The sequence below is a fragment of the Dermacentor andersoni genome, chromosome 6, assembly GCF_023375885.2.
Source record: "Dermacentor andersoni chromosome 6, qqDerAnde1_hic_scaffold, whole genome shotgun sequence".
NCBI classification, from domain to species: domain Eukaryota; kingdom Metazoa; phylum Arthropoda; class Arachnida; order Ixodida; family Ixodidae; genus Dermacentor; species Dermacentor andersoni.
Genome location: NC_092819.1, coordinates 80,267,572 through 80,294,193, shown reverse-complemented (window position 1 = coordinate 80,294,193; position 26,622 = coordinate 80,267,572). Strand labels below are relative to the sequence as shown.

Here is a 26,622-nt window from a genome sequence, read left to right as displayed (position 1 = left end):
AAGTAAACCTGCCTGTTAATTAGGCATTTGTAAAACTTTTAGTCGGCTTTTGAATTGCAGACGCTTCTTCATTTTGTCATACATAACTGTCATAGATGCTTGCCACTGCAAAATTTCAGACAGCGCCAGCCATGTCTAATAGCTGGGACTAGTTGTTTACGAAGTTGATGAACACACAACGCTTCTCTCTGAGGCTGCTTCGCAGGTTCTCCTGGGACTTCTGAGTCTGGTGAACAGGCAGCTTTGTCGACAGGCCGTTACTCAACATTCGCTGTTTGGTACAAATGGGAGCAGTGGTCTGCAACTGGGGCCCATTGGCTGGAATTAAAAACGTTCCTTAAAGCGACGCTCGCATTGCTTCGCTTTCTATAGGCTCGCTGTCTACGATAAGTACGTACGCCCTCTGCTGACATAGCCTACACGAGGAAAGATTGCCTCTTTTATGCTGATTAATAAATATTGGTATTCTCACTGGTGTATTTGGGTATTTTTGATTTCGCAGATTTCTCAATTTAATGAAATTTATCGATTGTGTATCCACTGCATCAAATCGAGGTTGAACTGTAGCTATGTTCTACTGAGCGTGCGGATTTTCTTTGTGCACGTATATTTGTCTTTCGTGAAGAATCTCCTTGCGTTTTTGATAGCATGCGACTAGTTTCTAGTGGAAGTTCTTTCATATATATTTCAGCTGCACGGTTATTCACCTAATGAAGAAAGAGTCACAGTTATTTAGTGCCGTTAAGGGTACCATTAGAAGGCCATTAGAAGGATATTAAATGCACCAATGTGCTAGTACAAGGATAATTACGAGGCTATGTGTACATAAGCGCTTTATTGCTGCCTTCCGTGTCCTTGCAAAGCTGTGTCGGCTTCTTCTGTCGCTTGTTTTGTTTCTGTCGATGTGAGTCCCCATAGAGTACATCTTGTATTGGGATTCATCGCTACTTGCTTCGAGCATTTAAACGTTTCAGAGAATTCTGCCATGTTCATCATGGGTAGATTGACCCTGAAAGAGAAATGAAAACATAATAAACATTGTTACCTATTCTTATGCGCAAACAATACGCGCTTACAACTTACCGCTTGTGTTACGTGATTTACCTTAGAAGGTGTGCGTCAAAAGAGGAATAGCTCTTCGCTTCTGGCGCCTGTTAAGTTTCCGTAGTGTTGAAGGCAAGCGACGACGCTTCCCGGATAGCTATTTTTCGCAGCTGTGAAACTATTCGCACAGAGACAGCTGCATTTAACTGACTGTCTAGAACTTCTGTAACTGATGTGTTTCGTGCTAAGTTGAAACTAAATATTAGGGGTGTGCGAATAGTAATTTTTTAGACCCAATCGAATAGGAATCGAATAGCGTCAGAAGCGAATCGAATATCGAATAGTTTTTGAATAGTCTTCAAATAAGGAGCAGCCGCTATCAAAATTATTATAAAACAATATTCACATCCTGGTGTTCCTAAAGTTAGCAAGTTTCTCTCATTGCATAGTACGCTATGAAGCCAATTGTTTGATTATTAAAAGCACAGATTAAGCATTAGGAGCAAACAAGTAGTTTCTTCGCATGCACATGACTCAGAAAGTGCGAATGACCGCTTCATTGCCTGAAAAGTATGGCTGCCTAAGGGACGCACCCTGCCACACTACGAAAATTTTCATGCTTATGTCTATACAATGACCGCGGGGGTAAAAATTCATCGTACTTTCGAATACGGAATCGAATAGGACACTATTCGATTAGTTATTCGAGACTCGAATATTCACGCACCCCTACTAAATATTGTGGGCTAAGATGGGGAGGTGGAGGGGGAGGGGTAGCTGTGCTAGTGTTGCTGCGCGTTCATCCATTCAGCACGCGAAGTGACAGTCGGAAATAGCATGAGAAAATGACACCTCACAAATTCTCCGTGTCCTTCCTGCTGCCAGTTACATTCCTCCTTATCGGTGCTAAGCCTATCTCCCGTCGACGGGTGCCGTTGACCTATAGCGAGGCTCTGACGCTGTACCTTCGTTTACTTCACGGAGAGCAGGGACAATATGCAGAGGCTCACATTTATTTTTCGCCCGCTATTGTATCTGTTAGTGGCTGCGTGAGCTAAAGAGTTCATTTTGTTAGCAGTATTTTAAACAGAATGTTTTTTTATCTAATTTCCGGGGTTTGACATTGATGTTTAGAAGAAGATTATCGCAACAAAAGACGATACAAGCATTCTGAGTCACAATGACGGCGTAATACTACGAGGATCTTTACATATACAAAGTACTGAGGATTGTATACACGACACGTTTTCAAAGAACCGTCCGAGTCCGCAAGACCTCACTAACATATGACCACTTACATATAACCACTTAGAGGTTGCAGTTAACAAATTCTAGCCGTAGCGTTCTCAAGGAATAAATTGGAACTCGGAACTAATTCTCCAGGTGACTCTAGTTTCGACATATCGATTCCCGATCTTTGAGAAGAAATACATTGGTTGTCCATTTACTTTTGTGCTTCAATGCATAAAACGACGCCTTGATAAGAAAGTAAGCTGACGTCCGCTGCGGGTTCAGCTTTCATTATTTCTCGCTACTCAGCTGTCGTTGTTTCGCTCTTTTAAACAGCAAAATTTCGAATGCTTGCATATGACCATCTAGAAAGGCTGCCGTTGATGCTTTTGTATTAGCGACAGCATGCGCTGACATTTGAAGGTTTTCCCGCAAACTGCGGCAAGACATCTCGTGCCGTTTTATGAAAGAAGACGCTTGCGGGTTGACTGTGACCGGGAAGCAGCATGTCGAGAGCGTCGTCAAAAGCCGGGCCTTGACAAGAAGGAAGCCTTCTTGTACATTACGGGCACACGTGGCTCTACTGAAAAAAAAAAAGAAAACTAGGAACGTACTTGAGGTCATTGCGTACCGTATAGACAGCTTAATTACAGTTACGAAAATTAACGCATCCGCAAGTAGCCTTCCTGCAAGGCGAAAACATCCGAACTCTACCCATGCGCAACGAGGGCACTCTGCATTGCTGTGCAGACACGTATATGGTTTACGAGTAGCCTTTACCGTGGTACCTGTTACACGCCGACGTAATAACTGCAGTAGACTGACCCTGGAACATCCTTTCCAAGGGCGTTAATGTTCCCGCTTGTTTTTGTCACGTCAGATTTGTAGGCATAGCACCAGGGGCGGTATTAATATTATGAGGGATTTTACGTCCATATATAGAGCAAAGAATTATAATGATTTGGGCATAATGGGTCATCTTCAATGGAGAAGCAGTGCATCTTGTGCCATAATATTCGTGGAATCAGCAGCAGCATGCTCTTAAGCTCTTAAATTTCCTGCAGCTTCTGACAGCTCTCTGCATTCAGTCACAATGATGCACTGCACAGCGTAACTGCCCTTTGGTGCTGTGTGGGACGGAAATGGAAGCATTGAGGAGCAGGACGAGGAGGAGGAGTAAACTTTATTTGTGAACAGCAGATTTGAGACTGTCTACCTAGATGACGGCCTCGAGCCCTTGGGCCCTGGCGGCATCTTCGGCCTGCTGGATTGCTTTGAGTTGGTCTTCCGGTTCACAGCTGAGCAATGCGTTCTCCCACTGCTCTCTGGTCTTGTGTATATTATTATGTGTGGGTGTCCGAGGACACGCCAAAACCATGTTATAGGCCCGCCCTTTCTTGACAGAATCTACATCTGACGCGATATATTTCTAAGGGTCATTGCCTTACTTGCACGCGACTTTGTTAGCTAATATTGACAGCCAAGTGAACACGAAATAACCAGAGCTTTACTTGCCTGTATTGGTTTGGACTGTACCTGCTTTGTTCAATATCCCACCGGAGCCCGTCTTCAGTGATGACTTCACACCATGCCTGCAGAATGCGAAATCGTTGTCCTTTTGCAATCTTCTTCATCTGAGACTCGTCACAATCTTTAATATGCCACTTGACAATTATTTTTTCTAGCAAAACATACCATCGCATTCGACAGAAAGAATAATTGTTTTCCAGCAATGTGTTCCAGGCCGTGTAATCGAGTATCCGTTTTCTTGCCTTTTTCCTTTGTTATTTCTTCATACGCCTGTAATTTTTAACACATTTATTAAAGACTGTAAGCTAAAGTCAATGACATAGATCCGTTTCAATGGAGTTAGGCATGAAATAGTGATTTCCCGACTTCGCAATGGCAAACCTGTTTTAGGCAAACACAAGAAGCGAACCGGATATCAAGCCAAGGAAAGCAATGGGGAAAAACATTCAGGTAGTAGCCATGTCACGGTGACTGCACACATTGATTCGATTCGCATTCAAGCATTGTTGTGATGGATCGTATTGCTCAAGACACCTTTATTTGAAATCTCTAGTTGTCACTCTGAGATTCCCGTTTCTTCGGCTACACGCAACCTACACTGTCTCCGTGATTGGGCCACTTTGCTACGACCTTCACTCGTCATAGTCGGCCTTAGCCATGACCATAACGGTATGACAACGACGCAGTGATGACGATGGACTGACGGAGAACAAATGATGCCAATGGAATGAAGAAGGTGGTTTGACGACGGCGGCATGACGACAATCGGGTGCTATTCTGAAATTATGACGATGGTGTGAGGAGTCTTGAATAATGAGAATGCGGAAGCATGAACCTTCTGGAATGTGCAGTGCTGAAAAATGTGAACGCGAAGAACTCTCAAACTATTCCAATGCGTTTTTTTTTTCATTTCTAGGTTCACCGGCATTTCTAACAGCAGCCTAATTCAGCTTCCATAGTATACACTTGCTTAGAGACGGGCTACATAGCAACTACACGTCGCATTTCCATCTAATTGCGTATAAAAGGCATCCGCTGCTGTTCAGTGCTGTACGAGTTTCAATTTTTCGGCACAGTAGGCGAGCACGAGCGATTACTCTAAGACGTGCAGTAATACATGCATAAATAGGGGACAGACTTGCTCCGTAAGTTAAAATGAGATAACCGACGACTGTGTACGCCGCTATCCTTGTGGTTGGAGTCCTTCTTGTCTTTCCAGGTGCAAATTAGCTCAATAAAAAGTTTGATTTTCAGCTCATACTTTTTAACTCTGTCTAGTACATTACTGACCATCTCTAAAAGTGGTACATGACCTTATATATACATTATAATACACCGGTCTACAAGCCAAGCCATGATGACGAATACTGCATGCGCTATGCGCTGCGCAGTGGGGTAGACTTTTCTGGGGCTCCAGTGGCTAGATGTTTCAAGTGGTTGCACCTCAGAAGACATCGAACCATCCAGTCAGAGTGCCAAAATGTAGCTGAACTTTGGTCGGCGTTGCTACTCGGCAGTCACTCTGATCGCCACTATCGGCGCGATTAAGCCGAACCTATACCATGAATGCCGACACTCAATGGTCAATAACTGACAGGACTGTCGTAATATATATATATATATATATATATATATGTACGAAAGTTTAGATTATTTTTTAGCATCACTGTAGTGACATACAGCTGTGACTCACCGCGAAGGCCATCCGCAATCCACCATTGTCTGCGACGTTTTCGTTTACAGTATCGCTTCCTCTAAGCTGCGTTGGTAAGATATAAAGCATGAATGTGTAAGGCGACAAGCACTTTCACTGATTAAGCTCAGTTTCACTAAAAATACTATGAATTAAGTTATCTGCAGAGTTTCATGCAACCTCTTAGAGGAAACTTTGGGCGTTGAAGGGATTCGTCTGAACTCTGTTGTGCATTTTGCGTTATGGGCACATTCGAACACACATTTAAGGAATCAACTGGCCTGGACAGAACACTGAAATATCCATCTGGGAGTATGCATTTTGTGCAAGAAAGCAAAGGTTCTGCATACCAACTCATTGGCGGCGTTTTTTTTTTTTTTTTTGAGAAGTAGCCTGCCGAGTCTAAGGGAATGGTTACGCTTTCGTAGGAGAAGAGATGAGAAACCTAGTAAAGGCATGCGTAAGTGCGAAGTGAGCGCTGTAAAACACGGGGACTCTAAACGAATCCTCCTGTCGCGCGCATCAAGTGTTTTCCCACGGGTATAAACTATTTACACGATGTATTTACACGATGCGTATATATACAGCAGCACAGAACCTCAAGAGGCTGTTTCCACTTCGTCGTCTTTACCATCGACGACTTTGTCCTCTTTTCCACCGTAACACGACCCCCGGCAGAAAAAGCACTGTCCCGGTGCTTCATATGGGGCCGTCGGTAAGGGCATAGTACGGCTTATGCCGAGAGACGTGTACGATGTCAGGTGATGTGGAACCGGGTGGGATGACGGAGGTCTCGGGGATGATCTCGTAAGTGACATTGGTCACTTGACGTAGAACACGGTAAGGGCCTTTGTAGCACGGGAGGAGTTTCTCGGAGAGCCCCACTCGGCGGCAAGGGGACCAAAGTAGCACGAGAGAGCCTGGTGAAAAATCTGTGTCGTCGACGGCAAAGACGACGAAGTGGCAACAATATATATATATATATATATATATACATATATATATATATATATATATATATATATATATATATATATATATATATATATACACACACACGCCTCTTGTACGCCTCGTGCCGTGGTCATCCGCTGGAATCGTTGCAGAATAGAAAAAGGCGGCACTCACTTACTTGAATTTCGAATTAGGTAAGTGTCTTGCCGCAAAGCTACGGCATCGGGACGCCCATAAATGCAACATATGTGTGTTAGTCATCACTGATAGCAATGTTCAATTCAAAAATTGTCTGTGGAATCACCAAGCCACCTAACATTAAAGAAAAGTTTGTTAGTGCCAGACGCATATCCCGCTGAGTACGCAACTGACGGCACCAACTGGCGGATATAGTACTTGCATAGCTTGGATGAAAGTGATGAGTGCTATGAACATTCCCTTTTAAATGGGATGGTGAGTTGCGCCACAAAGCTCTTTTTTTGTTATTTTACGAAATGTCATAGGTACCTTACTTTTTTTACAGAGAAAAAATTGCCAGAATCAAACTTTTTAAAACAATATTGGGAACTTCATTTTTGTACGCCTTAGTTGTTTGTGGTCTCTACGTTTCTGCCACGAAACCTCTAACTTGTTGCGGACATGTTTACTTTCCCGCTGCAATCCCTGAACTCAAGTGCTTCAAGGAGGCGAGATTAGCCTAAATCGAATGTCGGGTAGTTAACTCTACATTCTAATGAAAAATTGTTTCCCTAGCTTTGCCCCAGTAAGCACATGCTTCTTATTCCTTGGGGTACCTGACTTTATAACTACGTGTTCTAAGGCCTCCTGATGTTGCTTCGAAACATAGAGAGCTTCCCTTTAAGTTATTGTGAATTGTTTTGCTCCTGATATGGTTTTACCTTTGCCATCGTCACCACAGGAGATTGCGTCAGCCTTTTTGACTGCGTTGAACGTTCTTTGTAGCCATGTTACTCACTATACCAATCGCATACTAGCTGGTCAGTTTCCTAGTACTTTCCTTCCACTGTGGCAAGGTGGCAAGGTGGTTATTGAAGCTTTTTAATATGAATGCATGGGCAGTGAGAGTTTCAGTTAAGCTTATAATGTATGGAAAATGACAAGGAACAAGCGCTATTCGGTAAACAAAAGCAGCAAAACCACTGTAAGGCTTCCTTCCTTCCGCTTACGCCATCGGGGGAGTCCTCAGTCCAGGACTCCTGTGGCCGGAGCAGTGTGCAAGCCCGCTACATCGGTCTGAGCTGGTCCCGCTGGTCCAAACTGGACAGCACGCCCCCTCCTCCCCCCTTCCACACCTCCATGTTCCGGTGTTGGGATGGTGATGGTAGGTGTGCTCGGTGTGTGCGGCGTTTCACAAGTGGTGTATTAGAGTGAGGCATATGCTTCGCAGTGTGGTAATTTGTAACAAAGAAGAGTGGCGTGTATGGCATGGTAGGGACTGAGGTGCGGGAACGAGTTAGTTCGAAGCTGTGGCTATGCCACACATGCAAGGGCTCCTTCCTAGATGAGACATACGTCTTGTTCGAAACGGTCCTATACGGTAGGTACGGATTCCGCCTTAGAGGCAATGTCGCCTTCATGCGGTACACGGGAAACATGGGCTCGAGCTACAGCGTTGTACAGCGTGACCTTCGCCGTCGCGATCGCGTACTCCGCCACTAGATGGTGTCAGGCCATTAGGCGAGGTGACTCTTTGTTTCAGCCCCGTTTTGAAGGTGATGCTGACAGAAATGAATGTGGCAATGTAGAACTAGCTGCAGGCTACGCTTCCACGTCCGACACCAGGATGGCGCGCCCGACCCCGTTGGGACTCAGGCCATGGTCGTAGCTGTAGGGGCTACGGAGAGGAAACATTGGAAGTCCGAGCGGGATCGCAGACATCACTCTGCTAAAACTCCTTTTTTTAAGCCATGGTCTTCTACAGCCAGCCGCCAAACTTCGCTTATCGCGCTAAACGGAAGAAGCAACAGCGCGTGCTGTGTCGGAGGCCTAGCATAGGCGTGTGAATGAGACGCAGGAAAAGCGAGAAGCTGAACATTGTCTTGTGTTGGGATCGAAGAAGCATCACCTCGGTACCGGGGCTGGAAAACACGAAGCTTGACTGCTCGTGGTTTGCCTCAACACATTCATAAGCTATTCCCATTATATATCCTTTGCCTTCAAAAGAAACCTTTTTTTCTTGTGCTTTGATGCTGGTCTGAATTCTTGCAAATATTGGGAAATATAAGTGCACTTCAACAACAACAAAAAAAAAACAAACAAACAAAAATCAAAAAACGATCTAAAAATAAAGTGGCGCTAAGTTACGCTATGCGCGACTGATACAGCAACACGTATGACTAGCATCCGCTTTTACAGGACGTAACAATTTAATATATGTATATAACCATACACGCCATGCTGTATAAGGGCTTAGTGCTGGAATTCCAAAGTAACTTAAATTTTTACTTCAGTGTCAGTAGTAAAAAAGAACTCTGTCCATAACATCATGCTTGCATACACCTATCAGTGAAAGATCAATTCTCAAAAGCTTAATTGGTCTGGCATTACTGACACGTTCAATGATGTATGGGTATCCTACAATGGAAGAATATACGTACCGTTAAGTTTACATCTGGGTTTATTATATCGCCATATTGTCTTATAAAACAAGCCGCCTTTTCCTCGTAATTCGTCTGCGCTTGTTCGCTCCACCAAGGATCCAGTCGACCTTCTGCATCAAACTGGCTTCCTTTGGGTACAAGGGAAAATAATTTGAAGGGTAAACTTATATAAGCTTGAGTCACAAATATATGCAACAGACTTTTATAGTTAAGACAAGGGTAAGCCTACCATGGTGACTTAAATATCTGAATTATGCAACACAGGTAATGCGCCGATTGCAACCTACGGGCAAACAGAATGCGCCTAAGACACCTCAAACATCTTGTCTTGTTTGTACAGCCAAAGATTTAGTGCTGGTGACACTGGAAGATAAAAGCAAATTCTTTCACTGCCTTTTTCGTAATTGTTATGCTTAGGACCATATTATTGCAAAATGGCTTGCCATTATGAATACAAAAAGCATATATTATTCACTGATGCCTTTAATGCAGAGTTATTTTTTGTCTTGTTAAGATGCAATGTTTTTTTGCTTGTACTCTGTCGCACATTACCAGTGTTCATATTGAAGCATTTCTAGAGACAGAGAGAAATTCAATAGTCAATTATTTATATTGTCTTGGTACAACTGTTGTCATCCTTTTCTGCATGCAGCTGATACAATGAGACAATGTGATAATGACACGATGAGATGATACAAGGAGTCAATGCGGTGAATTTTATACCATAAGAAATGGTGTAGTCTGACGCACTGTCTAACTAGTACATGACTATACTAGAGCTCATAGCTGTGCCCTAATAAAGAAGGCTGTTTATTCCTTTAAAACACCAAAATTTGTATGCTTTGTTCCACAAACACGAGAACATACATTGCTAAAATACCTAGGAATGCTTGGAAGAGCTCCGAGCACTTGGTAGGTTTAAGTGAAGCGCTGACTAATGATGCATAAGAGATATAGAGTATGGCCTGATTGAACTACCCTTTCGAAGACTCAACTAAATGATCGATCACTTGTGCTTTACTGAAGAGAAAGCTGACTATTCCATTTATGGAAGACATTCAGGGTTTCTCGCAGTGTATAAGAAAAAATAGTGAAATTTCGCGAGGTGGTTCTTTCTCAGAATACTCGTTTATTATTTTCTGCCTACCTATTTTATAAACGGAGGCTTATTAAATACAACTACGTGTGTTTAAATAGGAATTTTTGATACCGAATCGAACAGAAATCGAATGACGCCTGAAACGAATCGAATCTAGTCGAACCTCGAATACCTTTCGAATAATTTTTCAATAATGAATAACCGTTGTCACAATTAATATAAAACAGTGTTCATCATCCCAGTATCGCTTATGTTTGCATGTTACTGTCATTACATAGTATATTATGAAGCGGTGTTTATTAAAAGCCCGAAGCAGCATTAGGAGTGTTCAAGTAGTATCTTCGCTTGCGCAAGGCTCTTCAGAGAGTGCGAATGATTGTTGTTCAGCCTGTAAAGTATGGCTGCCTAAGCGACGTAGCCTGCTCCACTACACAATTTCTCATATTTTATTTCTATACTATGTCCGCGGATGTTGAAAATTTACCGTACTTTTTCCTCAATCTTATATTTATATAGGCGAAGTTGGCGTTCTGAAATATTCAGAAAGTATTCGAAAAATATCAGCATTTACCAATGTTGACTATTGGATTCGTAGACAACATCGAATATGACACTATTCTATTCGCTATTCAAAAGTTTTGCCTATTCGAACACCCAGAAATACTCGTATTGTTGACTTTGCAGGTAGGAAGAGATGCCTGCAGTCACGAACGCGATATTTGCAGTTTGGTTACGCTCCCCCTTTCGGGTGCTTTAATTAGGCACGCCTCTAAAATATTATCGCGTTGTTTCTGTGAGAATCAGTGTGGATGAAATAGCACGAACACTAATTGGCGCATCGCGGCATCAGTTTGTTTTGCCCAATAAAACCCTAAATATGTACTACTCAGATTTCTTGGCAAACATACAAAGCATAAGAAAGCATGAAACACGGTTACTGCTGCTAGATTTTATTTATTATTGTTATTACTTCTCTCCTTGTGTTTTCTCTAACACTCCAAGCTTTACATGCGTAAATCTGAGAGAGAGAGAGAGAGAGAGAGAGAGAGATCGGCTACAGAGAAAACGAAAGCCTGTTGACAGCATCAGTCAGTTAATGAATATATCCCTAACAACGTCTTCAACTCTGGTCACATCATTTTTTGGAATTTACCGGTCCAAGGTGAGCTGCATCTTTCAGAACCTTCAGGTGTAGATCTAGCTTATGGCCTCATGAGGCGAAGAAATTAACGAAAAGGACACACACCAGCCATGAATGCACGTGTTTTTCAGGGCTGCCGGCGCAGAGCTACATTCGCAAAGGAATTTTTTCACTCTCGCAGGGTAAATTACATTTAAAAACTCTCCGTCGGATTGGGTGTGTTCTGACTACTTACACTGGCCGCAGAAACGACTACTGCACTGTTGCGCTAGTTCCGCTACAGCTCCGGTTAGAGCAAAGCGAAATTGGATTTGACGCTTACTCTTCCTACTTATTAGTTCTTCATACTCTGTGGCTGAGTTCGTTTACTGATCGAGGTCATGTTTCCTTATAATCTCATACACCACTGACGTCACTGGCGACGGGCAGTGTGCGCCAACTTATGTCAGTAATTCACGAGGACCAGGAGGTTCCCCGTAACCTCGAGCATCCCCTTGCGCGATATAATGCGCAGTGTTTTATATGTCGAAAACTCTTGATGGCCTTAGAGACAGGGACAAAACACGTACAACACGGGAAACCACATTGTTTTTCTTGTCTTTTTTTCTCTCTTTAGCAGAGTCAAGTTTTTTCGATATGTCTGTCCAACTAGCTGAATTCCGTGTATCGTCTTCACTGTTTAGATAGTTTACGTAAAAGATTGTTCTTGGATAGAAATATATGTGGATTCGAAAGTGTATGAGATTAGTTTGATCTTATCTTTTGCTTCCTTGAATATGGACACTAATTTGATCTGGACCGTCGCGTTATCGTACACGAGAAAACGCACTCGCGAAAGGCGTTTCGAATACTGCAAATTAGCATGATAATAGTAGATCTAAAATCCCCATGCCAACATAGCCTACAAGTTTACGCCTTCTATTTATGTTACCGCAAAAAAAGCGGTCTTAACAAGAAGAAATATCAAAAGATGTTTCATCACAACCATATGAATCCAACTGATAGTGAAGCCAATGAAAGCAGAGGGGAAGTTATTTGTAGTGTTAACTGAAGTGCAGAAATGGTTAGGTAAAGGGATGTGAAAGGGAGTGAAACAATTTGCCGCCGGTGCGAGCGAGTCACATGCACCGCGTTACGCGTGCGATGCTCTTGCCAATTGAGCTACGGCAACGGCCGTTCCCAAGTCCACACTATCTGGTATTGATTTACGTGTACGAGATCTGATCCCGGGACTGTTAACCAATGTTACTCAAGGTCATGACAGTGGACGTGGCACATCCTTTTGACCACTGGCGTCACAGAGTGCCGACCTTTGGGAGCAGGCAGTTAACCAGTGAACCCTAATATGGTGCTAGCTAGAGGCCTCAGCTTGGCCGGATTGAATACCCTCGCTACTCCGTCTCCGTATACAGCTCAATCGGTTATGATCGCCGCACGTGTAATGCAGAGGATGTGGGTTTGGATCGCACTGCCGGCAACGTGCTCTTTCGTCTCCTTTTTTTTCCTGCACCTTATCATTATTACATTTCAATCGAAGCATACAATTTCACCTGTGATTTCCTGCCCTTCATAGTCCGTTGTCTTCATTTGTTTGTGACTGACCAAAATAAGGCCCCTTGGTTCCCCTTCATCTCGCTCGTTCATGGAGAAGCAGCCGGCAGCATGAAATTATGCTGCTAAAAATATTTCATGCTTGTAACATTTGAGTCGACAGTTAGAACCAATTTGACAGACGATTATGGCTGTGAGGTGCGTTGCCTTCGTGTCTGAGGAGGATTATGTGGAAAACAGGGATGCACAAGATCTGCCTTTAAGTAATGCCTTCGCTTGAACCTAACTCTCGCGCACTTCAGTCTGGCCAGTAGCTATAGGTTCGTCGTTTCCAAAGTGGTAGGTTCATTTATTCGGTCATGGTGCTAGTGTGTAATATAAGTTCATGACAGCAGGCCCTGGCGGCTGTATTCTAACTATTCGTATGACGTTAATAGCAAGAGATGAATGAAGTTGCTACTGCTGCATGTTTTTTTCTGAAAGCCTTACCTGTGAAGTCTAGTCCGTGTGTGATTTCATGTCCAATCACCGCGCCAATAGACCCAAAGTTTATAGACCTATAACGGAATGTTAAGGTTTGCGTCAACGTCGTATCTCTGTATTGGATCTTCTTTTCTCGTGTTTCAACTGGAAAATGACACTGTTTAATATTCTCACGGAGAGGGAGAGCGTGAAACAAATGTATATACACACTATTTACCTGTCAAGGCGCAGTGACAGACACGCAAAGTGACTCACTAACAGCTCCAGCAAACGACTTGCCACACCTTTCCTTTCTCGCTGCTTTTCAAACATTCGTCTTAAAAAAATTCTTTGACAGTATTGACCAAATCTCTAACTTCATTTTTAGGCCAGATATTTGGCTCGTTTGCCGCTCGTGGATAAAAAATGATTCAGATATGACGCCAAATGGAGGGTTATGGGCTTGAAAAGGTTAGCGAAATAACAGCTTTACTCGAAGCGTTCTGACAAGAACAAAGGAATTTATTTTCGAAGCACGCCCCGCGCTTCTGCTAGATGGTTACTTTCCCACCTTATAATATTCATATTTTTTCTGCCAGGATTAACGTTCACCTCATAACTTAGGGGAAAAGGATAATTGAAACATCAGCGAGAGAAACCGTATGCCTCAGAGCACAGGTAATAAAAATGCGGCGACTATTCAGGTAGCTGCTCCTGTGACGGCATATGCAATTGCACTTGCGAAGAATAAGTAGCAGGCGAATGTAAACTTTTTCGAATACGAAGGGAATACGAATAGTAAGTATAGCACAAAGACTCGAATATCGAATAGTCAAACGCAGACGCATTGATACTTGCCAGAATATTTACAGCCAAAATAATAATTTTTGTATCATTCGGTGTCACGACTGCAGACTGGCTAGTCTAAAAGTGACAGCTATCAGAGACAAGGAATCAGGTGTAGGCACAAGCGCACTGATTGGGAATAAAATACCGCACGAAAGCACTCTCAAAATCTTTAGAGCCGGTTTGAAAACAATTTTTTCTAGAATGACAGGCTGTTGTATGCGATGGAGCTTTAGAAAAATGCTACATAAATAATCACCGCAAAAAGGTCACTAGTTTCGAAAAAGAAAGAAAAAGCAGAAAAAAATTCAGTTTTCGTATAAAACACTTCGATTGAAATTTTTTTAGGGATATGGGCCGTATTCACACACAACCACCCAAGCACAAACACACGCAGACGCGCAAGCACGCACGCGCGCAAGCAAAAGGTGGCGGTTTCGCCCTGAAAGGCGAATCATCGATTGCGATAGCAAATTTCTACACAGCTATACGAATTAAGGATAGTAGTATTATCCGCCGTGTAAATTCGCGAACATTCGCTTACTGACTAATTTAACAAGCATGGTGTCACCACGTACAGGCAAACACACATCTGACTCAGTAAGCGCGGGCACTCGCTGTAAAAACGCTCGCGTGAGGAAGAGTGGCAGCAGGAGCGCGCTAATTTATCGTCATACTGCCTCTCGCTCCAACGCGAACGTAAGCGGCGAGAACTCAGCGCACACTAAGCTATGAGCCTCAGACCCACCTAAACTCCGTACTCATCGCAGATCGCTTTCAAGATAGGGCCCCCGCGGCTCATATCTCCACATCGCAGATCGCTTTTAGGATAGGGCTCGCGAGACTGTGCTCAGCCGCGTCATACGCAACCTCCGCTAGAGTACAACAGCACCTCCACCCCCCTGCCCTCCCGTTTCCCGTGGCTTGCGCGTGGTGAAAGACGGCGTGCTTCCTCTCCGCCCTCCTCCTCTGTGCACGCCACAACAAGCCATCATCCTCGTCTCATGTTTGCACACTTTCACTCGCACCTACACGATACATCGCGCGGGCTTGGCTTTATCGGACTTGGACTTCATACGGAGCATCATGCCGACGGCGGAAATGCACCTGTAGTGTCCATATAGTTGCTATCGCAGTGAAACGTTATACACTGCAACTTGGTAAGAGCAGTTATCTGTTTTTCGTAACGTAGGGCATGTTAACGAAGGCGGCCGGCCAATGGCAAACAATATACGTAAATGTACGAACAGATTTGCAAATTCAGCCACAATACTTTAGATATGCGCGCGCAAACCTAATGAATGCGCCTCGGAGCAGTTATGTGGAGTCTGGTGTTCTCTGACTTTTGTTGGACGCGAACGGCAGTGGCATCATGATGAATGTTTCTGCCTTTTCTTTTGGGCAGCGGAAAAACGTGGCTGAGCAATTGAGCTTTTTCTCGAAGAGCAGCATGCCTCGATAAATAAAAACAAGCATTAAATTCACGGAAAGTGGCAGTGAAGGGCAATTTCTCATACAAGCTCTGTGCATATTTTTTTCCGCCATACGTGTCGTCCGCCCGTATGGCGGACGGCATGTTTGCGACGTGCCTTCATCCATATCGGGATAGCAGTCACCTCAGATTATGTAAAGAAAAAAAAAAAAAAAAAGAAAACAGCTCACCATGGAAGTCCATGCTTAAAGAAAAGATCCTGTAGTATGCCAGACGGAAACACTGAAAGAACATACACAAAAGAGAAACTGAAATATTTCCAGCTATACACACAGCAGTACATGCGTGCAGAGACAGATTGATATCTGTAGAAGGGGGAAGGTCAAAGCGTGGTTTTTACCGCATAAGATATCCACACTAGGCTAATGTGGGAAGCCATAGCGAAGGACTGTCGATTAATTTTGACCACCCGGGGTTCATTAATGTTCACCTAAGGCACAGTGCATGAGCGTTCTTGCATTTAGCACCACAGGAATGTGGCCACCGCAACCAGGACTCGAGCCCGCAACCCCGCAACCTCGGGCTCAGCAGCGCTACGTCATAGCTACTTGGTCATTGCGGCCGGTCAAATGGAAGTTCAATGGACTAGTAATCTTTTTATTCTTTTTCTCGCCGAGTCACTAAACTTATTAGTGTTGTCAGCAAGCTGAATGCCCTCTATATACAAAATAACTAATCAAATACATTTACGACTACTTCACTAACAAGGGTCACTGAAGTGTAGTAGAGTCTATCTTGACTTTATTTTCAGCCCGAGTCTTGTGAAAGCTGCCAAATAGGTCAACTAAAAACACCTGCCTTTGCTTTCTTTTCTAAAGCATTCTTTGTAGCCCTTAAATTAACACCTCACGTATATTCACTAACAGTCCCTTTTCAAAATTATTCGCCGGCAAGTTCCTTCGTTTTCTCGATAAAACATGGGAAGGTATACTGAAAGCTCTCTCAGTGTACCTGCTGTAGGGTAAGACAGTGACATAGCATACGAACACCATGTGCCCAAGATCGTGGTCATAGATTGCCGCGACGATGTCGGCAGGGCAACGCAAGATGTGGGGTCGACAGTACAGGCTGCGCGAGCCGCCGTCAACATGAGTAAACAAATATCGAGCGCCCGAGATCGCTTGGATGGAGACGTTGATGCAACATATGTTAGAAACAGATTGATGCCAACATATGTTAGCATGATGTGCGTGAGTTAGTGGTGTTTTCTTTTATTGTTTGTACGCATTACTCCAGCAATTTATGGTAATACTAACTGCCAAATTCGAAGCTGTTCAACACCAGTAGTCTTCTTAAATTTCGATTACCGCTGGCCTTGGAGGTTTCTTGCTGTTATCACTACAGCATTTTGCAATGGCAGTTATGTCGTCACCCTGACGAATGTTCATATAAAGTCGAATGCGGGTATATAAACTGAATAGCGTTTTTTGGACAGATCCGAAATATTTTATGTCGAATTTTTCAATAAGGAAGAGACAATTGTGCGGTACGTGTGGAGAAGGGCAAAGAGCCATCTTTGCGAAAATTCATGTTCACCTGCCACTTGTTACACGAAGCACAAAAGTTGGAAAATGCACTGTTCGTAACTAACATGATCTTCATTACTGGTAATTGTGTGATAGATAACGCACTCATAGGCGTAAAGAAGGATTTTATATGATAGCACGTTGTCAGGCAGTTCCGTTACATACAGGAGGAAGAGAAGCCGGCCTGAAACTGAACCTGCAAAACAACAGAGGTAACGGCCGCCGTAGGATATTTGGAAGAATTAAAACAGGCGTATTGCGACCTATCTGAGAGAAGACTTGAGATGCAGGTAACTAGGCAAGGGTTAATTAATATACTATGTAGTTTATTTATTTATTTATTTATTTATTTATTTATCATACCCTCAGGGCCATTACGGCATTATAGAGGGGAGTGGTTACAAGCAAAACGGGTAAATTCAACAAACAGGAGTTACTTGTGCAGAAAATTATGTATATAAGTATGTATAAACAAAACTATTTAACAAATGGCACCTAGATATACAATGTTAGCTAAGGCATTTGTGAGTACAGGTTGAACAGTATGAAAAAATAGGTTCCTAGTTATACAGTGCTAGCTATGGCATTCTTGAATAATTGGTGATCTGCGATAGTGGCTATCGAGGCGGGGAGGTGATTCCACTCATTGGAAGTGCGTGGTACAAATGACTGCAAAAAAGCGTTTGATCTGCAAAATGAAATGCTGACCTTATGAATGTGGTCTAGTCTGGGTGATACATACGGAGGCGGAGGAATAAGTTTGTTGTGTAGCAGCGGGTGATGAAATAATTTATGAAAAAGGCACAAACGGAACAATTTTCTACGTGATGACAAGGACGGTAGGTTAAGACTAGATTTCATGGCACTGATACTCGCGGTTCTATTATAGTTAGAAAGAATGAAACGAGTAGAGTTATTCTGAACCATTTCCAGTGAGTGTATTAGGTTTACTTGACCTGGATCCCAGATTGAAGCAGCATACTCAAGTTTAGGTCGTATTAGAGTTTTATAGAGGATTAATTTTAAGGAGGAAGGTGCTTTGGAAAAGTTGCGTCGTAAGTAACCTAGCATTCTATTAGCGTTACTTATTATATGGGTGATGTGGGTATTCCAAGTAAGATCAGAGGTGATGTGAAGGCCAAGGTACTTGTAAGTTGTTACCAATTCTAATGGAGCGTTGTTAAGGAAGTACACAGGTGGTTCACTGGTAGTTCGAGATACACGCATGAATTTACACTTGTTAACATTTAGTTCCATGAACCATGAATTGCACCATGCAGAAACGGCGTTAAGGTCAGCTTGAAGCCTGGTAACATCCTCGTCGCGAGTTATTTCGGTGTAAATTACGCAGTCGTCAGCAAATAGGTGAATTTGAGATGAAACACAGGAAGGTAAGTCGTTAATATATATGAGAAATAGGAGGGGTCCAAGCACGGAGCCTTGTGGTACACCTGAATAAACAGGACTCAGATTAGATGTTACTTCGTTAGCTGAAACGAACTGTGAACGGTTAGTGAGGAAAACCTCAAGCCAGTACAGAATTTTAGGGTCAAGGTTTAGTTGTTGCAGTTTGTAGATTAATAAGCTGTGGCACACTTTATCGAACGCTTTTGCGAAGTCCAAAAAAATTAGATCTGCAACTGAGGAGTGGTCAAGCAATAGGTTTAGTTTATGCGTGAATGATACTAGTTGGGTGTCACATGAATATGTTTTGCGGAAGCCGTGTTGAAACTCAGAAAAAAAGGAGTTTTCTTCTAAGAAGTTGGCAATATGAGAAGACAGAACATGCTCGATAATTTTGCATGGTATACTGGTTAAGGAAATAGGCCGATAGTTCAGTGGAGAATGTTTAGTACCTGTTTTGTAGAATGGAATCACCTTCCCCACCTTCCAATCAGCAGGCAGTGAACCTTTGTCAAGTGATTGCTGGAAAATCTTTGCAAGAATAATGGAACAATATGTGCTAGTGTTTTTTAGAAACTTAGCGTTAATCAAGTCACAGCCAGGAGCGGATGAGAGTTTCAATGAGGCGATTATTTTTTCTGTGCCAACGGGTTCGATTATTAAAGGGTGCATTGCGGCGTAGTCGTAAGATAGTGTAGTTGGGCGTGTTACATGAGCGTGTTTAGAAAAGTTACGCGCAAAAACATCACTTAATACAGATGCGCAATCGGCAGGGGGAATCGCGGTATCGGTGCTATCAACAAGGGTTATGGCGTCGTCATGTTTTGGGTTAATAGTGCGCCAGAACTTTTTCGTATCAGTAGTTAGCATGGAAGGCAAAGTGTTCTTTAAAAAGTTTTCTTTAGCTTGTTTAAGCGCTGTTATGTAGTTATATGTAGCACGTTTGTAAGCTGCCCATCTTTGAGCGTTTCCAGATGTTTTAGCTAGTCTGTACGAACGTTTCTTTTTGTTTGAAAGGCGCTTAATGTGGGTGTTGTACCAGGGAGCGTTATCATTACAGGAAAGAGTGTAGGTAGGGATAAATTTTTCTGTTAATTCACGAATTTTAGTAACAAACATATTCCAGTTCAGTTGAACACTGCGGTTATCGAAATCAGTCAGGAAAGTATCAAGGAATATACAGAGTTCATTGTTAATTGATTCAAAGTCAGCTTTCTTATAGTCGTGAATTGTCTTGATCTTTTTTTTCTGGTTTCGGACGTGAGATGTTGATGTTGAAATGGATAAGGGAGTGATCGCTTAGGGATGGTAAGTAAGTAATGTTCGAAATAAAATCGGGTCGTGTTGTTAACAGAAGGTCAAGGGTGTTAGCGACTTGTGATGTGATTCTGGTGGACTGGGTTATCAGTTGATTGAAAGAGAACAGTGCGCACAAGTCAAGAAAATATTTTGCTAACGCGGAGAACGGGTGTATCACGATAGGTTCACTATGCCAGACTATGTTTGGAATGTTGAAGTTACCCAGTAGAAACAAGGGTAAGGAAGGAAAGCGTGTTACGACGATATTGATTATGCAGAAGTTTTGAACGTGCAACTCTATCGATGCTTTTGGACAAGCGAACAAATATGGCAACTATTTGAAGGCCTAGGTCTAGTGCACATGGCATAAGTCAAGAGCACATTCAGATGTTTGCGTAATGGCTATGAGGCCACTGCGAAATCTATGCTGAATGAAAGCTTGTAGGCCTACAAGCCAGTATCATGAAAAAATATTTTGCCCACGTAATTCTCATCTTGCCACCTCACTAACACACTTGTTCTTGACCACATTATCCGTCCTGTCAGCAACCAGGTCTCAGCGACCACGTAAACCATTCACTGCCAGCTTACGTTACCACAATGAATTCATTCAAATATTTTTTTTTCAAGGTCGATTACAGAATGGAGTGGATTACTATAACTTCAGATTTTGGAACCTGTCTGTAATGTATATGCGCTGTTTTTGTTTTCACGCTGCTTGGCTCCGCATATTCTGTGCGGCATGTTACGTTTCGCCTACAACGCGCGGTAATGCCGGCGCGGATGCAACGGACGCCGGGGCTTTGTTCAAAGCGGCGGACATTTTGGCCCGTCCGACGCCGCCGCAACGCCTACCCGCCAAGCGTGCCCAGGCGTGTTTCAGTGCCACGTGTCTGCGTGTGTGTGTGTGTGCCCTCGCTTGTCAAAGCGCGGCAGCCGGGGAGCGGAGTTCCCCGAATGAGGAGCCTGGAGGTCTCTCGGCTCAACTGTTCGCGCCGTCGTGTGGGCGGTTGGCGATGCGTCACTACACTCGGTTCAGCAGGTCTCTCGGCCCGACAGTTCGCGCCGTCGTGGGCTCCTGCTGCGCCGTCCCGTGACCTTCATCCCGTGACCTTCCCTCCTTCCCTTTTGGACCGCGACGCCGGGAGTATAAGAGCAGCTGCCCCCGGACGCCAAGAGAGAGGCTCCGATTTGTACTGTTGAGTTACGTGCTCTCCCGTCTCTCCAATTCGGTCGACCTGACCGGCCGCTCTTTTGCTATGTTAGAATAAACAAGTTGTTCTGTTACCAGTCTTCTCATGCTTTGCCGGGACCTTCGGATGCTTCCAGTGCCCCAGGCCGCCAGGCCAACGCTACCCTTGGGGCTTGCGACCCATTGGCAAAATCGGGCGTCGGCACCGAGACCCCATCAACTCGTGCCAGCGGTACGATTCCAACATCTGGTTGCCAGCGGTGAGATCGCGACAACGGAGGCCAGCAGCGAAGAGATGCGGTTGACTGTATGCTGAGCAGCACAACGACCATCCGGGAGCAGTGCAACGAGCCCTGTGTGACGACTGGTTGCCTGCAGCGGAACGACTGCGCTGAAGTCTTGGCTGCGAGGTTTGGTGAGTGCGGGACTTTCTTCTTCTGAGTTTTGCCAGGCTTTTGTTAGTGTCAGAAACAGAGCTGGTAATTGTGGTTGTCGTTGCTACCGGGTTAGTTTGCGGCAAGACAATAGTAGACAGTAGAGAAAGCAGCATTCAGAGCAGCCATGGATTTGAAGTCGTTGCGCAAACCGATATTGCTGGAGCTTGCAAGAGAGTTGGGTCTGGATGTCTCAGACAAACTCAGAAAACCAGAACTGCTAAGGGCTATTCTTGAGTTAGAAGCTGAGGATGACGAGCTGTCGGAATGCCTTGAGACCATTGAGGAGAGGGAGCGTGAACTTAAAGAGCAAAAAGAGAAACAGGAGCGTGAACTTAAAGAACAAAAAGAGAAAGAAAAAGAAGAGCGCGACCGTCAACACGCTTTGGAAATGAAGCGTCTCGAGTTAGAGATGGAACGCGCTCGTAATGGAAGTCAGGCACACGGTGCAGGAGAACGAGTATTGTTCAAAATGACTGACCTGATGCGGCCGTTTAAGCTTGGAGAGGACATTGGTTTGTTCCTGGTTAACTTTGAGCGAACGTGCGAGAAGCAGGGGTTCTCTCGGGAAACGTGGCCACAGCGCTTGCTCACTTTGCTACCCGGCGAGGCGGCCGACGTAGTCGCTCGCTTGGAGAGAGAGGAGGCAGAGGATTTCGACAAAGTGAAATCGAGTCTGCTAAAAAAGTACCGGCTGTCAGCGGAGGCGTTCCGTCGGAAGTTTCGGGAAAATGAGAAAGGCAAAAGTGAGTCATATACAGAGTTTGCCTACAGGCTAATGTCAAACATGCAGGAGTGGCTCAAAGAAGAGAAAGCGTTTGGTGACCACGAGAAAGTTCTGCAGTGTTTCGGGCTAGAACAGTTTTATAGTCGGTTACCTGAGAACGTGCGGTACTGGGTCTTGGATAGGCCAGACGTTAGTACGGTGGCTAGAGCCGCTGAGTTAGCCGAGGAGTTTGTGACGCGTCGGGCTCGTGGAGCTAAGGACGGTCAAAAGGGTGAATTTGGCTCCAAGTTTGAGAGGCCAAAGTTCACGCCCATGAGAGCAAAGGGGGACACACGTAGTTCGGATGCGAGTGAAAGCAGTCCGACCGAACGTAAGGAGACGGCGGCAACCGAAGCCGAACGCAGAAAGCGGTTCGAGACGAGGCAAGCGCGCGTGTGTTATACGTGCCAGAAGCCGGGTCACTTTTCGGCGCAGTGTCCGACCGAACGTAAGGAGACGGCGGCAACCGAAGCCGAACGCAGAAAGCGGTTCGATGCGAGGCAAGCGCGCCTGTGTTATACGTGCCAGAAGCCGGGTCACTTTTCGGCGCAGTGCCCAGAAACAAAACCAAAAGTCGTGTTTTTTTCATTAGGCAGCACTGACGAGAACATGAAGCTTCTCGAGCCTTACATGCGAGACCTCCTCGTGAACGGGAAAAAGTGCCGAGTGCTTCGCGATTCCGCAGCTACAATGGATGTAGTTCACCCCTCTTACGTAGAACCCGATATGTTCACGGGCGAGTGCGCATGGATCAAGCAAGCAGTGGAAGCTCATAGCGTGTGTCTGCCGGTAGCAAAAGTGCTTATTGAAGGACCTTTCGGAGCACTTGAGACGGAGGCCGCAGTGTCATCTATGCTGCCCCCCCAGTACCCGTACTTATTTTCAAACAGGTCCGATCACCTCCTGCGCGAGAAGGGGCTTTTGTTTGGTGAGGCTAGCGTTCAGGCCTTAACCAGATCGAAGGTTCGGGAGCTCGCTGCAAAGGCGGTAGTTGCGGGGCCGACGTTGTTGAACGATGAGAAAGGGTCAGAGGCGCAGCAAGCTGGTATTCAGAGCACGCCCGAACGGGATAAAATTGAGCCTGTAGCGTTAAAGGCACCAGATACTGGAGAGGAAATTCCCGATGCGGGAAAGTTAGAAGAGCTTCCGGTCGAGCTTCCGGGACTAGGCTCAGTGACGAACAGGAAAGACACCGATCAAGTCATTAGTGACTTAATAAGGAAAGCATCGCTGTCGCCTGAGCAGAAAACAGAACTACACCAGCTCTTACAAGAGTTTCAAGGTCTGTTCTCTGAGAGGCCTGGTAGGACTTCTGTCCTTACTCATGACATAGAACTTACCTCCCCAGAGCCAGTACGATCCAAGGCGTACCGGGTGTCACCCCGCCAGAGCGATATTATGGAGGCTGAGGTAAAGAAAATGCTACAGCTCGGTGTTATTGAAGCGGGTGAGAGTGATTATACCTCCCCTTTGATTTTAGTTGAGGTACCGGGCAAGGAACCTCGTCCTTGCGTCGACTACCGCAGGCTTAATTCCATCACTAAGGATCAAATTTATCCGATCCCTAACATCGAGGAGCGCCTTGAGAGAGTGAGTAGCGCTCAGTTTATTTCCACCCTAGATCTTGTCAGGGGTTATTGGCAGGTTCCACTTACAGAAGAGGCTAGTAGGTATGCGGCGTTCATTTCACCAATGGGGACATTCCGTCCTAAAGTTTTGAGTTTTGGTTTGAAGAACGCGCCATACTGCTTTTCAAGCCTCATGGATAAAGTGTTGCGGGGACAGCAAGAATTCGCTTTACCGTATCTAGACGACGTAGCGATATTCTCCGCATCCTGGCCGGAACATATGGCGCACTTGCGGGCAGTGCTAACCCGCCTGCGCGATGCGGGCTTGACAGTCAAGGCTCCCAAGTGCCAGTTAGCACAGGCCGAGGTTGTCTACCTCGGACACGTGATTGGTCGGGGTCGTCGCCGCCCCTCTGAAATAAAAGTGGCCGCTGTGCGAGACTTCCCGCAACCGCGCACGAAGACCGATATTCGGTCGTTCTTAGGTGTCGCCGGCTACTATCAGAGGTACATCCCCAGGTACTCTGATATCGCGTCTCCCCTAACGGATGCTCTAAGAAAGACAGAGCCGCAAACAGTCGTCTGGGATGAGACGAAGGAAAGAGCTTTTAGCGCCCTAAAGAGCGCCCTAACAAGCCAGCCTGTGCTACGATCGCCCGACTACACAAAAGGGTTCGTTGTTCAGTGTGATGCTAGTGAGCGAGGCATGGGCGTTGTACTGTGCCAACGGGAAAATGGAGAAGTAGAACACCCCGTCCTGTATGCTAGTCGTAAGCTGACGAGTCGTGAGCAGGCGTATAGCGCCACCGAGAAAGAGTGTGCGTGTATCGTGTGGGCCGTTCAGAAATTGTCATGTTACCTAGCTGGCTCGAGGTTTATCATTGAAACGGATCACTGCCCTCTCCAATGGCTGCAGACCATCTCTCCCAAAAATGGCCGCCTCCTGCGCTGGAGCCTCGCTTTGCAACAATATTCCTTTGAGGTGCGTTACAAAAAGGGGAGTCTCAACGGTAACGCCGATGGCTTAAGTCGAAGCCCCTAACGTGGGAATCAGCCTCAAAATTGCTTGTTACTGATGTTTTTCTTCCTGAGGCAGGATTTTTAACCTATTGCTTTTGTGTAGTGTTTCAAAGTGATGATGTGCTTTTTAGTGCAATTTTTTCGATTTGTGGACGCGTTCTGAGTGCTGCTAAACTACTGTAAGGAACTAGGCAGCAGTATAAAAGGGGAAAGAGCCTGGCAGGGCTTAGTGAGGGTTGTGCCGTGCTTGCTGACTGAGCGGTTGACTTTTGGCGTGGTTCTAACGCTTGCCGGAAACGAGAACAAAAATGTCAACTCTCCCGAAGTCACTTTGCAGTGTCCTGTGTGCACCTGAACGTGAGAACGAGGCCTTCTCTGTGCGCTGCGCTCAAGAAACGCCCAAGGACGCCCAACTTCGGTTATGAGCATCATCGAGCGACATCCCTCCGGACAGCGGATGCAGTCCCCTGACCTTCGGGATCTCCTTCCCCCGGCGGGGCGGTCTGTTACGTTTCGCCTACAACGCGCGGTAATGCCGGCGCGGATGCAACGGACGCCGGGGCTTTGTTCAAAGCGGCGGACATTTTGGCCCGTCCGACGCCGCCGCAACGCCTACCCGCCAAGCGTGCCCAGGCGTGTTTCAGTGCCACGTGTCTGCGTGTGTGTGTGTGTGCCCTCGCTTGTCAAAGCGCGGCAGCCGGGGAGCGGAGTTCCCCGAATGAGGAGCCTGGAGGTCTCTCGGCTCAACTGTTCGCGCCGTCGTGTGGGCGGTTGGCGATGCGTCACTACACTCGGTTCAGCAGGTCTCTCGGCCCGACAGTTCGCGCCGTCGTGGGCTCCTGCTGCGCCGTCCCGTGACCTTCATCCCGTGACCTTCCCTCCTTCCCTTTTGGACCGCGACGCCGGGAGTATAAGAGCAGCTGCCCCCGGACGCCAAGAGAGAGGCTCCGATTTGTACTGTTGAGTTACGTGCTCTCCCGTCTCTCCAATTCGGTCGACCTGACCGGCCGCTCTTTTGCTATGTTAGAATAAACAAGTTGTTCTGTTACCAGTCTTCTCATGCTTTGCCGGGACCTTCGGATGCTTCCAGTGCCCCAGGCCGCCAGGCCAACGCTACCCTTGGGGCTTGCGACCCATTGGCAAAATCGGGCGTCGGCACCGAGACCCCATCAACTCGTGCCAGCGGTACGATTCCAACAGGCACAAAATCAATAATGAATATGATTGGAAGTCTAGCTTATTTGGGAAACTGGTGTCGTCACCAAAAATAGTCTGCTAGCGTAAGCGCATCTGTCTCATAGAAAGCGTTTACTGCATCTTTGTTTACGGAACGCAACTCTATTGCGGCTAGATATCGTTGACATTCAAGGTCAGCCTGCTCGGAACCTGTGGAGAGCCACGTCACAGAATTTACAGTTGGCAATGATTAAGTGGGTGGGTAATGTGTCCTTGCAAGCATACTTTCGTACTGATGACTGTAATAGTTCACTTCGAGACGACCAGTCATGGTTAGATGGTCTCAAGTTCTGAAAATTGTGTGATTAGATCGAATTTTTCAATTAGATTGTCAACACTTACGGGACTGCAATTTTTAAGGTGCAAATTTTTAATTTAACTTTAGGTATTCCACCTTCAATGGAAGATACAAATTTGTCGAGATGTCAGTTAGGCACAGAATCGTTGAAATGTTTTCTTACCCACTTCGTTGCCATTTGGATTGTAGAAAGCGTTGACGTTGGCGGGTCCAGCG

General features: G+C 45.3%; 1 protein-coding gene across 1 annotated transcript; it reads right to left on the bottom strand.

Annotated features, from left to right (window-relative positions):
* Nucleotides 1-822: 822 nt before the first annotated feature.
* Nucleotides 823-26,622, bottom strand: LOC126522457 (endothelin-converting enzyme homolog). Its single transcript, XM_050171198.2, has 8 exons — nt 26,570-26,622; nt 15,834-15,885; nt 13,353-13,420; nt 9,070-9,200; nt 5,498-5,563; nt 3,970-4,074; nt 3,790-3,866; nt 823-1,009 (listed from the first exon to the last, which is right to left on the bottom strand). The coding sequence occupies exons 5-8, from the start codon at nt 5,507-5,509 to the stop codon at nt 835-837; spliced, it is 369 nt and encodes a 122-aa protein (XP_050027155.2). The 5' UTR covers nt 5,510-5,563; nt 9,070-9,200; nt 13,353-13,420; nt 15,834-15,885; nt 26,570-26,622; the 3' UTR covers nt 823-834.

What these genes read in the sequence shown, in the direction of transcription:
- LOC126522457 (XM_050171198.2), bottom strand. An exon ending in TCTTTCTGTCGAATGCGATG is followed by an intron (nt 3,867 to 3,969) that starts GTATGTTTTGCT and finishes CGCATTCTGCAG; the next exon opens with GCATGGTGTGAAGTCATCAC. An exon ending in TACAGTCCAAACCAATACAG is followed by an intron (nt 1,010 to 3,789) that starts GCAAGTAAAGCT and finishes TTTCTCTTTCAG; the next exon opens with GGTCAATCTACCCATGATGA.